General features: G+C 36.2%; 1 protein-coding gene and 1 long non-coding RNA gene across 2 annotated transcripts in view; one reads left to right on the plus strand and one right to left on the minus strand.

The window, feature by feature from the left end:
- Positions 1–6,337, plus strand: part of LOC149804159 (uncharacterized) — a 35,163-nt gene extending 28,826 nt beyond the window's left edge. Inside the window, exons 14-16 of the mRNA XM_089954132.1 lie at positions 191–268; positions 2,294–2,428; positions 5,341–6,337. Of these exons, the coding sequence (XP_089810258.1) occupies positions 191–268; positions 2,294–2,428; positions 5,341–5,505 (378 nt within the window). The 3' untranslated portion in view covers positions 5,506–6,337. The remainder of the gene's footprint in view (positions 1–190; positions 269–2,293; positions 2,429–5,340) is intronic.
- The window catches only part of LOC149804160 (uncharacterized), a 56,452-nt gene that overhangs the window by 12,369 nt on the left and 19,685 nt on the right, over positions 1–24,398 (minus strand). The window lies entirely within an intron of this gene.

The following is a 24,398-nucleotide window of genomic DNA, read 5'->3' on the forward strand; positions in this document are numbered from 1 at the left end:
CCACGCTTATCGTTTATCGTCACTTTTCATTTGTTCACCTTTCTTGGCAATGACGGTTGAACCACCTCAAGAAAACAGTGCGAGAATATTGGTTTATTTAGCTTGTTCAGTATTTGATCAAATTAGAAAATGTCTGGAATTAAATTTTGTATATAACGGCACATCTGAGTCTTATTTTTCCTTGTTACAGGATCCATTGGAAGTTACAGAGGCAGATCTGAATCCTCAGTTTGTCGAGGTCCAAATTTTGACCAAAGGGCAGTTATGGGTGTGTTACAATTTTGTCACGGCTACATAGTCTTACACCCTTTCCCACTTTACTTTGGCACCTGAAAATCAGCATGATTACAACAATGTATGTATGTATGTATGTATGTATGTATGTATGTATGTATGTATGTATGTATGCATGCATGCATGCATGCATGCATGCATGCATGCATGCATGCATGTATGTATGTATGTATGTATGTATGTATGTATGTATGTATGTATGTATGTATGTATGTATGTATGTATGTATGTATGTGTGTATGTATGTATGTACGTATGTATGTATTTACGTATGTATGTATTTACGTATGTGTGCATGTATGTATGAATGAATGAAATTTTATATAATTAAATGACGATTTAGGTCAGGCATGTGCAACTTCCTCCAGGGCGTGGGCCGGATATTGATTTTTAAATGTAACCAGATAACACCAGGTCGAAGGCCAGATTCAGTCCCGGGCCGTCGGTTGTATCATTGCCTGATTTACTCCTTATAAAGCTCGCAAAATACTTTTTACATGACCAAAGAATTTGTATAAGTACGAGATTATATTTGGTCCTATGCCATCTAAAATTTGTGATGTTTTTCCAGTTAAAAAAGGAAGAAAAGATTGAATCTAGACTCGCCTTTTAATGTAAAATGTTTTTAAAAAATAAAGTATCGCAATATATGTATGTATCTCCTGTCTTCGTCGTCTGTTTCTTTATACAACACTTAAAAAAGAAAATTCTCCCGATTTTCATTTGCATTGTTTATTGATCCTGTATTTTAGGACTGCGACGAGAACGTCGTCGAAAATGATGATAATTACTAAAGCAAGGTACCGCGAAAAATGTTGTACCTGCGGTATACCGCGTCATTTCTCAACGTACCGCGATACGTACCACGGTATACCGCTATTATATTAGGGACCAACAAATCAATGTTCTGGGACAGGAGTCTGTCACTTTTGTGTTTAATTTCGTCTGTCAATAACTAAAAAATATCTTGCTCTGATTTATAGCAAACTGACACCATATTATATCCATTATATTAATAGGAAAAATATTAACCTTGTCGAGATAAAAAAAAAAGAAAATATTTCAGTTCGGAAGAAAAGCATAACCCCCCACCCCGATAATTAAATGGCCAGTACCTTACAGTAGATGAATTTGTTATGTATATGGTAATTGTTGTAAACATTGCAATATAAAAGTTATAGCTAAAGTGGGATGATTACGCTTACACTATAGTTTATACTGTGAAAGACATCATGAGCTGTCATTAGCTAGCCTATTAATAAAAATAAGAAGCGTTAATACTGAAGCCTACAATTTTCTAACTACACGATTGATATAATAGGCAGGAAATCGTTGGTGGGATGAAAACACGCGGCAAAATATTTATCAGAGAGGGTCGGTATATATTAAACACACTTATTTAACAAACTAGAAAATATTTAGTGAGAAATTGCGTATAGTTCAGACAGATAACAAGTGCGCTCTTGAAAATGCTAGGATGATTCACAGTCTTACAAAGGAATACATATACTAAACACATTCACATACGCTAGTAAATAACTAAAACATATGCTTTTTTGTTGTTGTCATATTTTAATCAGAAACTTTTCTGAAAGCTGGCTTTTCCCGAATCTGTTTCACAATTCATTTTACCACCCCGTTGACATATGTGACACGTGTCAAAAACTTGATTAAAGGATCATAAATATAACTATATTGGTCACTATTAATTTGTGACAGATACAACCGTATTGTAAAAAAAAAGATATTTTTTAAAACTATTTTGTCATGAATAATGAAAAGAGGCTGTTAGTATAATGAAACTACGCTGTTAGTATCATTGAAGTCCTAACAAGATTCCTCGGGAATTTCCGTACATTCTTCACTTACGGAAACTACCGACGCACCGGTACAGTGAAAAAGTACCGCGGTGCGTACTACCGGAAAAAAATACCGCGGTAAACTGGTATATCGATAATACCGAGCCCCTCTAATAATGACTGTATTTTCCTTGTTTCAGGGTATGGCGGACTTGATTCTGGGTGAGCAGCCTAGTTTTTGTGTTGTCAGTAGCGGTGCCGACTGTATCCTCATTAACAAGCAGTTATACATAGAACATGCCTCGGAGAGTCTGATCAGGAAAATGAGACAAGAGGTCAGTAACAAAAATAATTCTTTAATTGACGTATTGACTATGCTCCACCGTTTCTTTATATCAGCTTAAAAAATTCCATACATCCATCGACAACATATTTTGTACAGGCTGAAAGTGTTTCTAGACCTGGCTCAATTCCTCATCACGGGGATCTGATGAAAAATCGTTATATCTGTAATTAACCAATGATTGTAACTTGGTGTTACGGTGGGTCAAAAAGTAACGAACAGAAATTTGCCAATTGGTCAAATAAATGAAAAAGCAATTTTATTCTACACATAAGACCAAATAAAAACCTTACATTTTAAACTGAAGAAGTATAGTTTCCCTTCGAATGTATTGGATATATGAGAAACTAAGTAGTCTTTTTTTGCCAGAGCTGTTAGTGCCGATTTATGAAGTAAATTTGTTTTCCCTTTCAGCGTTTCCCTGTAATTTTACCAAATTACACCATCGTTCTATCATTAAATTTACGTTAAATTTATACAGTGGAATTAATATATAAGATCGTCTACATTGATTAAAAGTAGTGAAAACCAGATCAAGAACAATACCTTAGTGAAAATCAATAAAACCATAGTGATAGCAATTACACCTTAGTGAAAAGCAATAATACCTTAGGAAAAGCAATTACACCTTAGTGAAACGCAATTAAACCTTAGTGAAAAGCAATAATACCTTAGTGGAAAGCAAAAATACCTTAGTGAAAAGCAATTCAACCTTAGTGAAACGCAATTAAACCTTAGTGAAACGCAATAATACCTTAGTGAAAAGCAATAATACCTTAGTGAAAAGCAATTCAACCTTAGTGAAAAGCAATTAAACCTTAGTGAAGAACAATTATACCTAATGAAAAGCCTTAGTCAAAGGTAATATTACTTAGTGCTACGCAATTCAACATTAGCGAAAAGTAATTAATCCTTAATTAAAAGCAATTATACCTTAGTGAAAAGCAATTATACCTTAGTGAAAAGCAATTATACCTTAGTGAAAGCAAAGGTACAGCAATAAAACTGAGGGTTAATTTTCAAGGTTATATGTCTCCAGTTCTCTCGATGCATCTGACGCAAATGGTGAATGTTTCTCGAAAAAAGAAGATTGATTTCACGCATCAGATAGTTAGAAACATGGCTAATAGTCGCATTATAGGGTTAAAGGCAGATAGTCGAATTATAGGGTTAAAGGCAGATGTCAAATTATAGGGTTAAAGGCAGATAGTCAAATAATAGTCAGGTTTAAATAGTGTCACTAATTAGTGTTATTCTTAGTATATCATCAAGTAGTTGACCTGTGCTAGATTACAAATTTAATTTTTCGATCGTTTTTGTTAATATGTAAGAGCGAAAGAGAGAATTTATCATACTATTTCTTCTGGGTCGTCAACATATTTTGGAAGGAAGAAGCATTTCGCTTGATAGAAGTATTGAGTGCAAATATTGACACCGGTGACTAAAATTATTAACTATGGTTGACAGTTAATTATTTTCGTTTGAATTTAAATTTTAGTGTATTTATAAGCTGAACGATCAGGGAAATTACAATTTCACTCATCAGCATTCGCATATAATACTAAGTATTCCACGAATTATAAAAATTTACTCCATTAATGCGCATGCTTCGTATATGCTCTAGACCACATGAATGTAACATTTAAATTTTACTCCATTAATACTCATTCCCAGGACATACTCAGGACTCCATAAATATGACATTTTCAACGAATGCAGTTCTAAATTTAACAAAGAACTGAGGCCGAAATTCGAAGCAAAATCCACACTCATTGTTTCATCATCTCAAACATTATCGCCCAGTTAGGATCAGAACTTGACGTAAATATTGCGAAGTCATATAAAGTCACTAGATATTTTTTAAGAGTGCTAAACCACTTGTAAATTTGAGAATGAATTTGACAATCGCCAGTTTACAAAAAGAGGTTTCTGGAAGAACCGAGAGGGAGGTCCAGTTTATTTTGCTCCTCCGACTATGTATGGGACAGAATTAGACCACTTGTAAATTGTGATTATATGGTTATACTATTATCATCACCTGAAGATGCGCATTTTGACAACTGACTTTAATCCCTCAATCTTTTTAATATAGTTCTTGGCCTTTTGTTTTGTAACTTAATGCAGTGTATGAGACACACTCGTTAGCGCCGCTAGTTGCTCAGTTTTTCATGAAATCTGATAAATAGTACGATAATCAACCGATCACGTGCCTCTAGACAACCATGTTGCTCCTGCAATTTATGTTAGAGTTATTGCCCTTTTGTCTTGAAGTTGAATGCAGTGTCATATCGAATCTTGTGTTTTCTGTATGGATTGCTTCGAAACATATAGTACATATTAAAATCATCGTTTAAAGATGAACATATTGACATATCTTATTGTTCCTTTCATTTTTGTATCAGTTATTGCCCTCTTTTACTTAGAATGGATGCACTGTAAGTGTTGTTGCCATTTTTACCTTTGGACCTCTTCGGGGGCCTAAGTGGTTAGAGCGTCCGCTTCAGATACGGGAGGTCGCGGGTTCAAACCCTGTCTGAGTCATAACATAGACTTAGAATAATGGTATCAGCATCTGCCTCGCTTGGCGCTCAGCATTTAGAGGGTTGTGTTAGGACTGGTCGGCCTGGTCTCAGAATAATGTGACGGGGTGGGACATGTTGCCACATGTCTGCGGTATGGTGCCCTAGTGCTAGTCATCACTATAAACTGCCACACTGCAGGCATTGTAGCGATTATATGACTGAAACATTGTTGAAGCTACGTTAAAAATCCAAAATGACATCACGCACTCTTTTACTTAGACTGAATGCAATGTATTGTTATACACACAAACACAAACACACACATACACCTCAGTGTAGTCGTGCAATTTTCAACTAATACGTTATACTTTATTTTATACAGCTGTGCCCTTACCCGACGGACGAAGAACTTCAGGAAGGTTTACAGGTGAGTGTGGACTGGAAAGCGTACCGGAAGTCAGAGCTCTCCTCTACAATGAAATCTCTCTCCGTTCGGAAGGACATGCGTACATCAGCCACCGGAAAGAAGGTTCAGGAGTCTTATTGAAAAGAGACACCATTTTGTTTTTCGCAGGTGAATCGAACAAAACATTTTAGAGGAAAATCGGTCTCAGGAATCACCGTTCTGTCCCAAATAAATATGGGCGTGACGGTATAAATATAATTACTGCCAATTAGTCTACTTGTCCCTTCAGTGTTCACATCTCTTTTTTCCGAAAGACTGAGACTTGATGTTTGTATCTTCATATGATCAACTATCTTGATAAATCCTATGTTAAAACAAAATTAATTTTCTTTGTTTTCCTTGCATGAAAAGTTATTTACTTAAATTTGATGTATGAATTTCCATGACATAAAAGGAACCAAGTGCCTTAAAAGCAATTCCATTTCTATGTTGCCTTGGTATTGCTACTCATTATTGTTCCCGCTTGTAGTCACGATTTAAATATTCAGCGTGGCTTGATCAAACGGTCTGTATGTGCGGCATAAAAAGAAATTTTAAAAATGTATATGCTTAAATATAAATTATTAACAAGGAACTAATGGTTCCCTTGGAACATTTCTCCCTAATGATTGTTGTTGCCACATTCGGATTATTGTGAAATCGTTGAGTTTCCTGGATATCAGTTTAGTGGTTTGGAGAAAATGAAATATTTGTTCGTACTTAAATTGGTTGATTGGTGAATATGTGCTCCCCTTACCACCACAAAAGGATACTTATTCGTTGTATCTTTAAATGCGTCATTCGCACAACCTTGAGATCTGCAAAAATTGGTACACCACGAAAAATAGTGAATTAACAGTAGTATGCACACTGTAAAATCATGCATCTGGTATATACTTATATCACACAGTAGATTCTCTATTTTATTCTCACACCGTTGTCCATACGTATGTTTGAGAATATATATATATATATATATATATATATATATATATATATATATATATATATATATATATATATATATATATATAGAGAGAGAGAGAGAGAGAGAGAGAGAGAGAGACAGACAGACAGACAGACAGACAGACAGACAGAGAAATATGAAATATGCATCTTTCGTCGATTAATGTAAGTTTTAAGCCCATATCACAACCGAGTATACACAATAATAACCTAATAGTTATCAAGTAAGAAGGGGCTCAGTCACGGCGACTCGTATCTGTTGTCCTACATCTGGCACTCTAGGGGAGTCTTGATAGGATTAATTGCATAAAAATAAATTTGTAAATGGATACATGTAAGAAAATGTAGGTCAAAAAGCTGACACTTCAGTTCTATTGTTTTACAGACACAAAGACACTGATAATCTGTCTCAACGTCACTATCACAAAATGTAAATTTTTTTCATATTAAGAAATACAATTATACTCAAAGATAGTATCATCTTTTCGAAATAAAACGTATGTACCTTGATTTTTCTTCAATTGTGTCTTAATATGGATCTTTATGAAGATCATACATAATTCATTTACTAAACTGCATAATGTTTGTATTCAATATCAACGCATTTTTGTTTAAATAAATTCAGAAAAAAAAACCTTCTTAATTGTCTACATCTTATTCGCACTAAGCTTCTCGATTCCTACAGGCATAAAGTACGTTTAACTTCACGAACCCAAACTTGGAACTGTTTGAGTCAGACCATTTACGTTCTAAACTGTCATATAACAAAACAACTACCTAACTGTATATTTTGAAACTTTCTGGGTGCATTTACAGTGGATTGCGAGAATTGTCACAATAACTGGGGCTAGTCGCTACATCCTCGGCCTCTTCCACCATGTCGAGAAAGAAACGTCGGATAATTCTCCGCCTTCGTGAACTGGCGGCGGAAGACAAAATTACAATCGAAACATTGTCGGCATTTTGTATCGCACCATGTGTTTTGACCTCCAGTAGAAGAGAACACCAGACCCATACAATTTAATAGTATTCATATCTCTACATCAAACTTTATCTCTCGATTTGACGGAACTGAGAGAACACCAGACCCATACAATTTAAGAGTATTCATATCTCTACATCAAACTTTATCTCTCGATTTGACGGAATTGACATAGCAACGTTCCGATTGTAGCAGGGTCTTGAATAATGTCCCTGATTTCAGTCCCAGCAGATAAAATAGGGAGAATACAAATATCTAAAGTCTTTCAAATATCTTTGCTGATGGGATAGTTTTCCAACTTCAGCATGCATTTTTTACATTAACTTTTAATCACTATGCATTGCGTTACGATTTAAGCTTATTTAGCAATCTTTGCATTTCTATCGGTGTTTAACAAATATACATAAGTTACATGCATTAAACTTAAAGGTTTGAACAGGTTATCAACACACAAAGGCTATATTTGACAGGACACTTTGTAAATTGTAGATGCAAATAACGAAAAGAGCAAGGATGAAAGAACAGAACCTTGATGAATACCCAATGAGCAATTGAAATTATTGCTTAAACCATTTATAGGTTTTATACAGGATTTATTATCTTTATGCCTTTAACATATTTATTATTTTAGTGCTTATTTTAAGTGTTTTAAAATTTACACCATAAAACGAATTTCGTTATTCAAATGCTTCTTCAGAATCTACAAATGTGCTATAAAATCTACGATTTAATTTTCCAATTTACATTCAGACATGTTTGTGAAAAGAAAAACGTTGTACCATAACCTTGTTTAAAGCAGGATTGTTCATCAACAAGTGTATTGTTTCATTCAGACCACGAGAATAATTTCTTACTTAAAATTAATATAAATACTTTACCAAATATTGACAATAAACTAATATTTTCATATGTATTTTGAGTATTTTTATTCCCCTTTTTGTTTGACGGAATGATTATAGATGTTTATGAGTCTTTTTGGGAAATATAAAGCACCAAACACGGCATTATATAAGCGAATCGACATGGGTTAAACCTCGGTCTCCTTTACAAATTTAGACGCCATGCCGTGAATATTATGTTTCGCCAGCCACGACAAAATTCAGACGCCATACCATCAATAATAGCTGATATAACAATAAATCCAGACGTCATGCCTTCAATACCAGCTGATTTACCAGTGACGATAAATCCAGGTGTCATGCCATCAATACCAGCTGATTTACCAGTGACGATAAATCCAGATGTCATGCCATCAATATCAGCTGATTTACCAGTCACGACAAAAATCAGAAGCCATATAATCACTAACCAATTGATTTACCAGCCACGACAAAGTGCCTTGACATCAATACTGACTGCTTTACGAAACTTTCAATCAAAAATAGTTGTTCTGATTTCATCCCCTCCCAATAGTATCATACTAAATAGTCTAATGACATACATTAGTGTATGAAAAGTCGTCTATATTTCGGATGTAAAACATCAGAAAATAATGAAAATTTCCTTCTCCTGAAATTTTTCTCGTGGTTAAATTCCTTTATTTCTGAGAAAATTTGAAAATGTTTTATTGTCGTTTTTCTCCAGTGTATATACTAATTGCAACTGCGATTTCCTTTTAATGTCATATTTTATTTTGGCATTTCTAGGAATTACAGTATTTAATATCTTCATCCTGATAACCTTTCGGAATGGAATAAATTAAACCTATTTCAGATCTCGTACATCATTCTGTTAGCATTTTCATAAGATGCACCAAACCTAGGTAAGCGGATTGATTTTGTTGTACATTATATAATTTACTATGTGATCCTACAGTTTTATTGAATCCCAAATTGTTGGCAACAATTTGTAACGTTCGCACCAATGCTTGCAAAGCACTATCAAGTTCACAAGGATGAAGCATAAACGTCTAAAACAAGGAAATGAAAAACCACGAAACTCTTCACGTAAACGTTGTTGAATGGCATGGTGTTTGTCATCACTCCATGAAACTGTACTCGTGTTTCCGATTCTCCATGATTCATGTCGGAGTAGCGTGTGTCAATCGCCGCATTACTACACCGATAAAGAGAAGCTCCGAAATGTTACAATAATTTAGGAGAGCAAATTTTAAATTCTTTTTAGCTCGTACACAATATTACAGATTGTGCATTTTGTCGAAGTAAAGACTGATTTTATAAAAAAGATAACCAGATTTTAAAAATTTTGGTTAAGATATATCTTAGCAAAATTGATACCAAGAGCTTTGTTGGGTTGGGATAGTGTAGAAATATTACAGAGCGATCGTAATCGACCGACTTCAGAGCGAAACATCTTTAAAGAGATCTTTTTGATGATTTTCAGTTTAACCTGAAGATTTTTTTTCCGCATTCAAAAATGGATTTGTGTGGCCTTGCCATGTTTATATGTTCTAGTTATCTAAATATAAAATTCTGTTTTCTTTTAGATGTTGGTACATCATTGTTTTCAATCAGTTCTTCATATATACTTCTGTATCCTCATTTATTTCTTATAACGGTATATACAACAACATTTATAAAGGATTGTAGCAGATTTGAGTTATAATTAATACTAAGTTTATTTTGTATACGACTTTATAGCTGCAAATACGCCTTGCAAATCTATGAAATTAATCTTAATAGAAAATCTATTTTTAACATTATAAAAACTTATCCAGGAACCATTACCATTAAAAAATTAAAACATCCACAAATCTAATGTCTTTCGTGAACCACAATTTGTAATACACACTTTTTCCATCTATTATAATACAAGTAATAAAACATATATGTGTTTCTAAATACATGTTCAGCTGTGACCATTTTGAATGATCTAGTTAGCTCTAAATATGATTCAAAGGCGTCAACCCAAAAAGAATTCAGATAGTGATAGACGTTTTATCAGTTATTCTTTCAAATGGAGTTAAAAACCTCTTGCTCCACTGAATTACCAGGTTCTCAATTTCACGAAGTTTAGATGGATAATCAAGAGTTGTAATTGTTTTCCAAGTTAGTTGAAAACTTTAAACCTAATACAACACACTCACCATAGCCTCGATTAAATTTATATTCTGGTTAGCATGTATTGTTCCAATCTGTTCTATTTTCTACACAAACTTCCTTTGTTTAATTTTCTATACTTATACTAATTGCTTTTTTGTTTTTATTTTTAAAATATTTAATGCATTTTTAATAAGTGTAGTCATATCTGCAGTGTGGCAGTTTATATTTGTCGAGCACTGGGCATCATACCGCATACATGTAGCATCATGTCTAAACAAGTCACATCATCCTGACACTAGGCCGACCAGTCTTAACACTAGTCTCCTAATGCTGAGCGCCAAGTGAGGCAGCTGCTAGTACCATTTTTGTAAGTCTTTGGTATGACTCGGCCGGGGTTAGAACTCGCGACCTCCCGCATCCGAGGTGGACGATCTGACTACTTAGTCCACTGGAGTGGTCTATCAGTGAGAGAAAATTTATATCGCCACAGTGGCGATGTCGCTTTGGAACTACTTTCGTTTCTCATTTAGGATCTATATATCCGTTCTTATATATTATATATGTTATTCAAACTTGTATTTGTACACATACCTATTTGCTTTCTGTCCCTTCTCTCCCTCCCCCCCCCCCTTATTCCATAATGATGAGCATATCTTAAATATATCATGAATGTATACCCTGTTGTATACATTTACGAAATGAATGAGGAGGTGCCTTAACAAATGCACAGAATTCAACTCCTACAATAAAAACTATAAACTGCCGCATTGCAGACATCGTAGTGATCTGACTGAAAAATTGTTAAAGCTACGTTAAAAATCAAAATCACACGAACATTCTCACTGATACATTTGAGAGTATCATTAGGAAATGTAAAATAACTTCATTAAAGCACAATCTGACCAAACAAAATAAATTGTCGTTCCATAATTTGTGTACAATTGCCTGTACCTCTACCACCGCCAATACGGTCATTAACAACACGTAAACATGTTGATATTCAATTAAATAGCTAAGGATCACGATGGGTTACAACTCTTATCTCTATTAATCCTATTGGACGATGGTGTATCTACAACATAAATTTAAGTTATCAAATACTTCAAAAGAGTCATCAAACTCAATAAAATCAGGTTCACAAACGGCGTCGACACTACAATCCCCACCAATATGAAACTTGCAATCCGGGTACTTAGCTTTTACGTCAGCAATTTTCACTCACCTCAGTTGGGTTCTTTCTTCTTCAGAATGTATGGAGGAGTTTTGGGCGAGAAATCTATCGGTCAAGAAACAATGTCAAAGGTGAACCCAGTGCATAACATGGTTAACATCCTCTATAGACCATTACTACAGAGACTATGCCCATATAATGTTCAAAGTTCTGCTAAAGAATTTCGTACAACAGTTAATAAACGACCTAAATTTCGTATCCCATTTACATCATTATTCATTATTGTAGCAAAATTCTTTCAGCCCATTAAAATAATTTCAAACTCATTATTAGTCCATGTTTCTACAGAACCAATAATATCATATTAGTAGATATGCCTTTAAAATCCAGATATATTCCAAACGATAATATAAATAACCTTGAGAAAACAAGCTATCTAAATAAATACCTAAATACATACACTAGTTTTGGGATACTGATCATCGTGAGTTAGTTGTTGTTGTTGTTGTTGTAGGGTTTAACGCCATTTTTCAGCACACGATAGGCTATACATGGCGGCCAGTATTAATGGTGGAAGAAAAACCCGGGAAAACCCCAGAAAGAACTACCGACCCACGAGAAGCTACTGGCAAGCTGTCCAACATACCACATCAGCCGAATCCGAGACTCGAACCCACGCAGACAGAGGTGGTCGTGAGTTAGTGGACCTCGACAGAATCCTTATTCAGCGTCTACTTAGATATTTTCTTGTTTTATTGGTATTTTCATAGCAGCAATAAACTTTTTAAATTTTTTATCAGCTTGTAAACTTTAGGTACAGTCTCTTTCTCTTCTTGATGCTGTGCTCAAGAAATGGCTGCTGTAAATTTCAATTTTTTTTAATTTTCATAGAAATGTCCTCACTTATTCGCCAATGACTATGGTCATATGATCTATAGTGGTAGCTTCGGTATTGTCTGATTGGTCGTTTTTAATGTCTACTCTAGCCTCGTTTTGTTGTCTTTGCTCTATTTGCTGTATTTTCAAAATGCTAGCTCTTTATCTTTGAATCTGGTAAACTGGATGGTCGTTGGTAATGGAGGGTTTGTTAATGTTCCATCGGTCGGCCCATACAACAAATATCTCCGCATCGTCAGTTTACAGCTCGTTTCTGATGTAACATTTAATTTTAGTCTTCGTATGGTGCAAAGTTTATATCTGAGTTCCACAAAGTCAAATAAAACTAAATTTCCTCTGCGTGATTGCCTCTCCTGATACTGTAGTTTGTCATCTGCTTTAATTAGTTTTTACAAAGTTCACTTACATGCTCATCTACAGAGGATCAAACAGCCAGTCTGTTGTCTCAATTAGCTAAAACGTATGTTCAAATAGAACAAATATTTAATCCAATAATTTAACGAAGTCACGTGAGATCAATAAGGTTACTGTGGCTTTCCCCGGGATGGTGAGTCAGCGTTAGCATGATAAGAAAACGGGAAAGTTCGATCCAGCCACGACTGAATAGAATATTGGGATGCTAATAGAGAGGGAAGGTTCGATCCGACCATGAGTTAATAGAAGGTTGTAAGCCGTTGGCATGCTAACAGAGAGGGAGGGTTCGATCCGACCATGAGTTAAAAGAAGGTTGTAAGCCGTTGGCATGCTAACAGAGAGAGAAGGTTCCATCCGACCATGAGTTAATAAAAGGTTGTTAGACGAACTCACATATACTAGAACTTGTACTTTTACTGTCCTAGTATATTAACAACCTGTCTCGCATTCTTCTTCCTGTCGTTACTTCTACGGCCTTTCATACTCAGAGCGATCTTTCCTGTTTTACTCACTTTGATATTGATTTTTATTACATACCCTTTGATCTTTCATGCGTTCGATACAGCTGTTCAATCCGTATTTCCGCATCATATACCCAGATTCAAACTACTTATGACTTCTTGATATTTTGGGACGAAGTGAATTGAACTTTTATAAATCCCGGTTCGTTTTGAATTTCGTTCATACAGTAAATCAACAAATATTTAGAAAGCCTACAAAGTGGTATGTAATAAATGCAAAAACCGTATTCGTATAGTGTACTTAGTTGGTGGACAGATCACGCTTGAAGTGGCCCATGACTACGTCTTGGGCTGACGGCCTCGACTTATCCCTACGCCATGTCAAACACGTTATTTCCGCCGACTCGGAACAAAACACGTATGCAGTTTTGTGCATAAGGTGCATCATACGACTTTAGTAAGCACAACAATTTCTACCAATTACAATGACTTATAAGCAGGGCCGTAGCGGGCGATCACGGGCCTCTCCAAATTCTTGTTCAAACAAAATTTCTCTTTCATAAAATTAAAATTAAAAAGTGTTGTTCGGCCGCGGGGTTATATTCCCCCCCCCCCCCTTGTCCTCCCTGCTTATAAGCACCGCTAGTATATATATTACATCGTGGATATATATTTGATTTGCTAGTATCTATATTACATAGCGGATATATACTTGATTCGCTTGTACCTATATTACATAGTGGATATATATTTGATTTGCTAGTATCTATATTACATAGCGGTTATATACTTGATTCGCTTGTACCTATATTATTTCGCGGATATTTTCTTGATTCACCAGTACGCTTGATTCGCTAGTACCTATATTACTTAGCGGATATTTGCTTGATTCGCTATTTCATATATCACATAACCCTATGCTTGATTCGCTAGTACGCTTGATTCGCTAGTACCTATATCACATTGCCAATATATGCTTGATCCAGAAGTGCCTATATTGCGTAGCGGATATTTGCTTGAATCGAGAAAATAACGTATATATTTCCTCGAGATGGGTGAAAATACTTGAGGTTTACACCCTCGAGAAAAAAGTATATATGTTATTCAGTATGAATTGTATGCGCCAACGTAATGGCTAGCACTATGTATACAACAATGAAATAGCAGAATTATTACGGTATGCCGCGCGACAATGTCAGCAGCTTACAGCTTATGGTCTCTTTGTTGTGTTGCTGTTGTTCTTGTTGTTGTGTGGTTTAACGCCATTTTTCAGCACACGATAGGCTATACATGGTGGCCAGTATTAATGATGGAGGAAGAACCCAGGAAAACCCTGGAAAGAACCACCGACCCACGAGCTTTCTCACATACCCACATTGGCCGAATCCGAGACTCGAACCCACGCAGACAGAGGTGAGATGGCAATAATCCGTAACGGAGAGCGCTTTAGACCACTCGGCCACTCGGGGCCCCTTGTTGTGTTGCATATTCGCACAGAAAATATCAGCAGTAACATAATTCTCTTTCTACTTCAAAATAAAAAAAGCACATTCAAACAAAATTTAAGAAGAAAAAAATGCATAAGCAGTTTGTGGGATTTTAGCCTGATAGTTCTGCGTGGTAGGTAACCATGTTTACCATTAGAACAAGGAAGTAACAAAATGGCGGTAAAATTTCTTGGTCATAGTCTAATCGGTATATATTGACCGCAGTGACAATTTTTTTGGACAATTCACTCTAGCGAATCATTACAATTATTTATGTTGTCAAATCCGCTAATTCACGGACTAGCACAACATAAATTATGTTAATCGTAAATAGGTAAACATTTAATACAATCTCATTAGAACGATTTTTGTTCGTTTGTTAGTTTATAAAGCTTCGCCAAACATTGGATAGGTCCAGTACATTGACATACACTTTCCTAGTGGTTAGAGCGTACGCCTCAGATGCGGGAGATCGCGGGTTTGAACCCTGGTTGAGTCATACCAAAGACTTATAAAAACTGTTCTAACAACCGCCTCGCTAAACGCTCAGCATTACAAGTTTAGTATTAGGACTGGTCGGCCTGGTGTCATGATAATGTGACTGGGTGGAACATGATGCTACGTGTCTGCAGCATGATGCCCCAATGCTAGACATCACTATAAACTGCCGCACTGCATACATCGTTGTACAATTGAAGTTCCTCATCCATAACGACCGATGTATACTTAAAATGGTTTAAGTACATGAACAATACTGTGTAAAGACATGTGTGCAATTGCAGACCTTTAAATGTAAAGGAAGGGCAGTTGGCGCCCAAAATCCCCATTAAATAGCTTTTTTTTAAAAAAAATTGGTGGCATGCCCATAATTAAGTTTTGCTTTGGGGGGGGGGAGGGACCAGAAGTTCTGGCTATGTTACGATCATATGTGTCATCTCGGTCAATCTTTGTTTCGTACATAACCGAAGTAGTTCGAATGGCAGCTATCGACATGCATCTTGAGGACCTCGAACCTGCGAACGCAATCAGTGTCGTCATAGAAAATCATTATTTTTACGGACAATAATTGCTGAAATATCCTTTACGAAAAATACGAATATGAGAACTATTAATAAAAACAAAAACGAATACTTAGTTCAATCTCCTAAAAGAGCAAATGACGAGAAATATTTGGAAGATTGGAGTCTGCGCACCACTCCAAGGAGAAACCTGGGATAAATGCGGCAATTTTACGATTTCGAATGCTTTGACCATTATAGGACGAGAGACACGTGCATACGCTGGCGTTAATAGAGGAAAGAATGACATGGAATTATTAAAGATTGGTGTAAGAGGAATTTTTGTGAGCTATTTTTACGATGTTTGCATTAATACATTTTTAGTTGGATTACCATATACCATTCGGGACGCCAATGATCACCGTATATATGCCATGCGGGATACCACGGATCACCATATGCCATTCGGGATGTCATTGGAGACCAGCTAAAGAAAGGCCCACATTTCTCGGAGTAAATAGGAGGGGATTATTTGTGACAATTGTCAGTTCTCAACAAATCATTTAAATAGCTCAGATATGCGAACACTGATAAAAGTAAACACCAAGTAAACTAATTATAGAACCCGAGTATCACTAATCCAAATTTGGACTGAATGTAGATCTCGATTGATATTTATATTTACTATATACACGCACAATTTCAGTGAATACTATCACATCTGACCAATGATGAAATTGCAGCCGGAGTACACGTGATATGCCAGATTGTTACTTCTCACTCACCTTTCCATAGATAAATATCTAATTTATTGTTTTATTTTCATTTCGTATGGGTTTAGACTAAGGTCATTTCACACTGATCTTGGACACACTCAGGACCTTTTCACCTTACTTAGCATAGATTAAATAATTTATTATACGTCATCACAAGACAGGTTTTTCACGCACGTAAGTGACCTACTCAGTGAAAGAAAGTATTTCCTGGACATATTCTTTCTTAGAATACATATAAAATGTCTTTCATTCTTTTCTTTTATTCTATATATGTCATATTTCTTTTTAGATGCGCACTTAGTTATGCGATTTTTATGAAACTCGATATACGTTTCCAAGTGGACACTGGCTAAATAGTAGGTATGCAACGTAAGTAAGGAAGCACGACAAGCAGTACAACGGAGAGAGAGAGAGAGAGAGAGAGAGAGAGAGAGAGAGAGAGAGAGAGATTACAGTTAAACTTGTTCCCATGCACAGCAATTGGTGCACTTTCTCTAAAAGAACAAAAATTAGGCTCTGTAAATATTCATCATATTGATACATCAAAATGTGTTACATTCTGATAAAATCGAATTCAGCAATACAAAGTAAAAATTTTAGTGTTAAATTACACGGTAACAGAAAACAGGGGAAGTGATATGCCTGAACAACTGTATCAGTTTTAGACTGATAAATGCATAGATTTCTACTCACTGGAATCGACCTTATTTGACCCTTGGCGATGTAGGATTTAAACATAAATGGGAGAATAAAATTAGCACTGTTCTTATCAGCTAACATCAAATTGCCATTTATTATTCATAATAAACAAACGACATTCCATAGTTGGCTTAGAGGACAGCGCGCTGCTTTGCTAATGAACACCCTCAAGTCGAGGTGAGTAATGATGAATACAGCGAACAGAAACCAGTTTCAGATCTTTATTCTGTCATACACTCGGCCTTTTCCATGCCACAAAGAACCAAAACTGGTACTCCGTTGCTTCTCTTTGTAGAAGCAAATCGTTTGCTGGCAAGACAGTATCAGAGAACATTAACTTCAAAGTCTTAGTCTTGACTGGATAACCTTTGATGTTATTCGCAAAATACTGACGTTACTAGTAAAACTACTAGTTTGAAAAAATCTTCCATATGAACTTTTGTGATTAGTTGGTAGCTTTACGTCGGAGAGGTGCATCATGGGGGGAAAGAGTACTGTAATTCAGTTATTTACTAAGATGGGCCATGTTTATAGGCTGTGGTCTCTCGAGCACCCGAAGTTTGAAGAAGGTGTCAGCATAAATAAATGTCCTTGGCTCATTCAGACCACGTTAGCTATTATGCTTAGATGTGTGTCGGCATAGAAATTTGGCAGAAAATTCATACATTTTGTTCGCCGGAAATGTATCTACCAAAATGAGATATAATAAAAACTTCTGTTATTTTTACGACTGGATTCGCCCAAAAGTTGCTAATGAAAAAACGGTTTCATGCATTCGTGACTTATCGGTTAATCATTGTTTCGTAATAGACGATTTGGTCCGAATGGCAACTAAAATTGACATGGAAGTTTGGAATGAGCGGTGGCCATTACTGACAGCGACCTTCGAGTAATAATTGGTGCCTAAATACCGTTCCGTCCAAATATATCTATATCTGATTATTTAGCAAATGCCAATAAAAATTTCAGTTGAAATAATTATATTAAAGATTGAGAACTTAATTAAGCAGTAAGATTTTCGCAATGTTGCTCACATGAATGCTTATAAAATAAATATACAAACTCTCGTACCGTTTGGAGAACGGGGGATATTTTCAGCTCAGCAAGACTACAAACGCAAGGAACAAGGAAAACGCTCGTCGTGTATGAAATATAAAGAACACATAATGTCAGTCATACACACTCTAAGTCTGATTTGTCGACACAATTCATGACTTGAGTTTATTCTTGTATCATGTATGAGTAAATGTATGTGCAGGGTTTACGGAACGTCAACACAATACTATCTATACGATACTGATTAAAGGGTAATTTCAAAATGTAAATTATAGAATGGCACATAAGACATAAAATCCGTAAAATATAAAGTCAAAGCTTATATAAGCCACATTCCTTCAAATTGTCTAAAATATTATCTGCAAGTACGTCATCTTATGTCACTTTACTGAGTTTACATAAAAAACTTGTGTTACAGTGTGGAAGTCGATGCACTCGAGGAGAACATGTTCCACTACCGGTGGACAATGGCATGCTATGCACACTGGTCTAGGATCACCCTTAAGGTGGTATGCATGAGACGCGTTATGCACATGGTCGAGGTTCACCCTTCAGGAGGTATGGATGAGACGCGTATATGTGGCCTGTACGCAAACGTTACAATACCACCTTATATGTACGATTTGTTCAACATGAGGGTTTTCTACTTTCCCAAGATGGCTTTGGTTTTGCAAAGCTAATCTGTGATGTTTTCATTCCATATATTATGTAAAGTATATAGAATTTGCATCTTCGCTAGCCAAGGTTCCGATGTGATAACCCTACCTATACCTTGGAGTACCGAGCAGATATTTCTGTGCTTTGGGTCTGTGAATTTCATTGGATGCGGCGGCATGCCACCACATCCAATAAAAATGATGTTGTTCGAATTTGAACACTGTTCCTACATGATCGAGACAAAGGAAGCACGCAACTTGAATCGACTGATAAATAAGCAATTTTTCCAGTGCCGGTCTGTGTTTGCACAAATAAATTTCACTTACACCTGTAATGGATTCCCTCTGGTACATATTCATACTTTTGATGTTAAACTTCCAAATTATATTTTTTGTAGGTCAATCCCCCCATCACCATACAATGCACCACGCTGTTGGTTAGTTGGCATTACATATTAAGGGAGGCAACGCATGAAATCCAATAAATGTCGCTAGGACAAAGCACCAATACATTTGTTCGATCCGCCAAGGTGTAGATAGGGTTATCGTATCGGAACATTGGCCAGTGAAGATGATAGAATTTGCCGACTTGCATAGCTTGAAGCCGGAATTTGTAATACTGCATTCATAAACAGGTGACTGATTGCGTCTTTAAGGCAATAACACTACAGTATGTAACACATACAAGACAAATAACACTCTTCTTAATAAATCAAATCCCCAAATCTGTGTTGATACTGATGGACGTTATGTGGGTATGATATCACCTGTTTGTTACATTTCTTTTTTCAATTTTGCTGCATGCAGAACTTTCCGGAAATCATCTGAGTACAGTTTAGACACTTACCAGTATTTGGTAACAGCCATATCAAGCGCTAAATTTATAAAATGGCAACAGGGTCGAAGGTTGTGCTATTCTACGTACATTTACAAGTTGCAAAACACAGGATTTTATCCGATAAATGGTATGTATATATCGCCAAAATAACCCTTCAGCCGACGGTAGCTCAACAGCCGCGAGAATTACCAGTAAATGTATAAAATGTACACCGATGTGTGCAGACAAGATTGTCTGTAGATTTTTGCAAGTTTAATGAATAGGCGATATCAACCAGTCAATATATTAATAGGCGTGGGACTAATTTATCGGTCTAACTGCTTATGAGTGTAATAATGAAATTCAATTCTAGCAGTTCAGTTGCCATCATATAACTGAATACACAAAAAGATACATTGTAATGACTAAATACTGTACCTATTACACATTTTATAAAATGAATAGAGTATCCTACATGTAAAAAAAATGGTTCATCCCTCGGGGTATAAAACGACAAAATTCCTTTAAATGTTCTTCAATAAATTTGCAATTACAAGTTCAGATATACAGATCACACCTCGATTGTATGTCAGTAGCTGTCATTCTGATTATTTTGGCTATTTACGACACAAGGGTTTACCGAGATGTTACAAATGATAGAGCTATTTGTTTCATTCGTAATTTCTCGGTGAATCCTAAAGTCAGTCAAATCGTAGAAAAGGTTGAAGTGATACGAATTGATTGGATTTCTGTTTTGGTGGAGAAATCTCCAGCAAACAAAGTACGACGACATACATCCGAGGCATAATTGTGTCCCACCGAAATAACCGAGGTGGTTCAGAATTCACTAAATGTGAACTACTGAGCATGGTCAGCTCTGCCTCTAGTGAGCTCAGGAATTTGGTTCATAGCGAAAGCAAAACTTTAAACGGCAGCTAAAGATATAGAGAACATACTTCAAAGATGGACAGAGCACTTCAACAGCATCGTCAATCAACAGACCTCTATCGGCGAGGAAATAACGGATCGACTGCCCCAAGTGGAAATCAAAATAACACTTGCTGGTTCCTCCAACACGGTCTGTAACTGTGAAAATAATTCATCTACTGTCCAATGGCTAAGCACATGGAGCAGATGCTATACCAGCAGTAGTTACAAAGCTGGAGGCAAAGAAACTTACTGAATTCTTCCAGTCAATGTGGACTCAGGGAACTATACCCTTAGAGTACAAGAATGCGTTCATAATCTACTTGTACAAGCAGAAAGGCAGTTGACATTTGTGCGACAACCATCGGGGCATCTCTTTGCTGTCAATAGCCAACACAGTGCTTGCCAGAATTCTGTTGATTAGTCTTGTGCATCACGTTGATCAAGGGCTCATGCCTAAGTCAGCGTGGCTTCAGGAATGGACGATAACCATATACCTGGTGTCTGCATCTCTCAAGGAGAAATGCCAGAAGAGAACTCCAACCTATACTTGACATTCATATGACCTTACAAAAGCCTTTGCCTGTGTCAGCCATTGAGGCCTTTGGAAGATCATGGCAAAATTTGGTTGGCCAGAGAAATTTATCATGCTAGTTCCATAATGGCTAGTTCCATACCCAGTCAACAGTAGAGTCAGGCAGGGCAAATATGGCCTTTGGCAGACTACGTGCGAATGTGTTGTTGTTGTTGTGGGGTTTAACGCCATTTTTCAGCATACGATATACTATACATGGCGGCCAGTATTAATGGTGGAGGAAGAACCCGAGAAAACCCCGGAAAGAACCACCGACCCACGAGAAGCTACTTGGCAAGCTTTCTCACATACCGGCACATTGGCTGAATTCGAGACTCGAACCGACACAGACAGAGGTGAGATGGCAGTGATCCGTAACGGAGAGCGCTTTTTTAGACCACTCGGCAACCCATGGCCCCCACGTGCGAATGTGTGGGAGCGCAAACAAAATTTAAGGTCTGCGAAGAGAATGTGTTGCCACCCTGCTCTATGCATGCGGAACCTGGACGTTGTACAGACTCTGTGCCAAGAAGCTGAATTATTCCTGCCTGAGGAAACTCTCGCTCGGAGCGGCCTTTCCCCCCAGAATTCTTTTTGATACTTCATTGTATCCTCCGTTCTTTCCAAACGTTAGGAAACCACTGTTTACGGTAATTTTAGACAGATATGGCTAGATATTTCATTGCCTTTTTGTCTGTCTAAGACATTATCTCATCCTACTGGTAGATTTCTAGATTCCTCTAATTCCGACTGGCTGGTACGCATCATTTGATGGTCAGCGGCGCTTGACAAAAACCTTTCACATATAACTGTGAATGCAGAAATCTGGCCTTCTTTGCTACACAAAGAGCTTATTCCTTTGAAGCGACTAGCCGACTCAACTGAATAAACTCATAGCCGGCCATACGACTAGCCGACTCAACTGAGCCGCCTCAACTGAATAAACTCGTAGCCGGCCATGCGACTAGCCGACTCAACTGAATAAACTCGTAGCCGGCCATCCGCTGTTAGCCTCACACCTTTAGCGCCGTGTCGTAAACCTTACGTAACCCTTACCCAACAAGAGAGTTAAAATCACGGCCGTAAAGATGAAAAATATCCTGACTATGTTTCCTCACAGTAAAAAAAACAACATATTTTACACTGTTTACTTCGACAGTATCAGACATTACTAAAAAGTTAATGGAGCTGCAAATGCTAGTACATCAAGGTTACAGCTGAGACGAGGATTTAATATCCAAATATAAATAATACAACGCAAATTCAAAATCGACCTCAGACTGTACTGTCTGTTGTGACAAACAGACTAACGAGAACATAACAAATACATTAGATCTATCGGAATTGTTCACGCAAACATCCACCGCTTTGTATAGCACAGCAAAAACATTGCATTATGTAAGAGAAAGAGTAGACGTACGAATGCCTTATTTTCAACAATATTAATAACCAAATGAATAGAGGATATCCAGTGAAACAGATAATTTGCAATTTGCAAAACTAAACAATAATTCTTTGAAAACTAATAAACTGTATAATCACAGCTGGAATAATTAGAGAGAGATTTTAAATCGAACTAAAATTAATTGAAGAAGAATGATCAAGGCACTTAAAAGTATCCAAATGATCTTAACACGAACTGGAACAATAAGATAACAGATAACTCTTATTCCTTATCAGGGGTCGAGAAGAATGATTCAACAGAGATAACCAAAGATATCAAGCATTACAAAAGCATCAATGTTAATGAAAGTACGGTAGAAGACTTTAAGATTTAATTATAACTTTTTACAGATTTGAGTGATAAGAGTAAAACAGTAAAACATGTTCATTCGCTGAATTTTATCAGTTATATACTGAAATTGAACAATCTGTTGAAGATGCAAAGGTAAACTGAGATAATACAATTCTTAATAAAATCAGTATAGGACAATACATTATTGAGAAATAGATAAAATGATGAAACAAATGAGAAAAGATGTCAAATGTTAGGTACAAAATATTCCAACGTAAACAGATGCATTCAGAATTGAAGAGCATAGAAATAATCACGTTATGTTGTTGAATTAACACAGAGATGAAATAACCGAAAACACAGAGACATTCAATACAAAATTAAAGACGGTAATCAGCAGAAATTTTTTTTTTTTCATTGGGCGTTAGACTGGGTGAAGTATGAAGGAAAATTAATTATATTAAAAAGAAGTTTTTGGAAGAAAAAAGCTAATTCCGTGATATAGTGTGCTTTATGATTTTATGAATAACCGAAGACACAGAGACATTCAATACAAAATTAAAGACGGTAATCGGCAGAAAGGTTTTTTTTTCATTGGGCGTTAGATTGGGTGAAGTATGAAGGAAAATTAATTATATTAAAAAGAAGTTTTTGGAAGAAAAAAGCAAATTCCGTGATATAGTGTGCTTTATGATTTTTTGCATTGTTGAGAATTTGGCGTATCCTGATAGTATTGACTTAGGTGTTAATGTAGGTGATATAATTGCAACTTGAAGAAGGAAACTATATTCGCATTGGGAGAAATTTTTTCACACCGAGTAGTCAAAGGAAAAGGAGTTTTTCCAAGTTTGCCTTGGACGTCAGTCAACAGTAGAATATGTTCCATCTTGTTTTGTTTTTTTTCTTCTAAATTAAAATTATGTCGCAATAATTTCGTAGATTCAAATAAATATAAGACGGCAGGCGTATACAGGTTGTTGTCAAGGTTTTCATGCACCTATCAGATAACATGAATTTTATATTGACTTTTTAATTGCATAAAAGTTAAACTGCCAAGTATTGCTTACAATTAGTAGTTAGAAACGTATCTTATGCACGAACCTATATTTTACTATCTTGAAATATCAAGAACACACTATCTTGAAGAAAACTGTTTTAATAATTGGATTGAAACACAAATAAGGACCTATTCGGTCAGCACTTTAAAAAAAGTATCAACAGTATCAGATGTTTCACTCTTAAATATGATCATATAGTATAGCTTGTACTGAAGAAGGATAAATTATTGGAGAAACAATAAATAACTGTCCAGTATTTACAGCAGGCAACGTATCAATTATATTTGATACTAATAGAGATGATGAAGAATGTAGACAA

The sequence above is a fragment of the Sinohyriopsis cumingii genome, chromosome 3 (genome assembly GCF_028554795.1).
Source record: "Sinohyriopsis cumingii isolate HCF-2022 chromosome 3, ASM2855479v2, whole genome shotgun sequence".
In the NCBI taxonomy this organism is placed as follows: Eukaryota; Metazoa; Mollusca; class Bivalvia; order Unionida; family Unionidae; genus Sinohyriopsis; species Sinohyriopsis cumingii.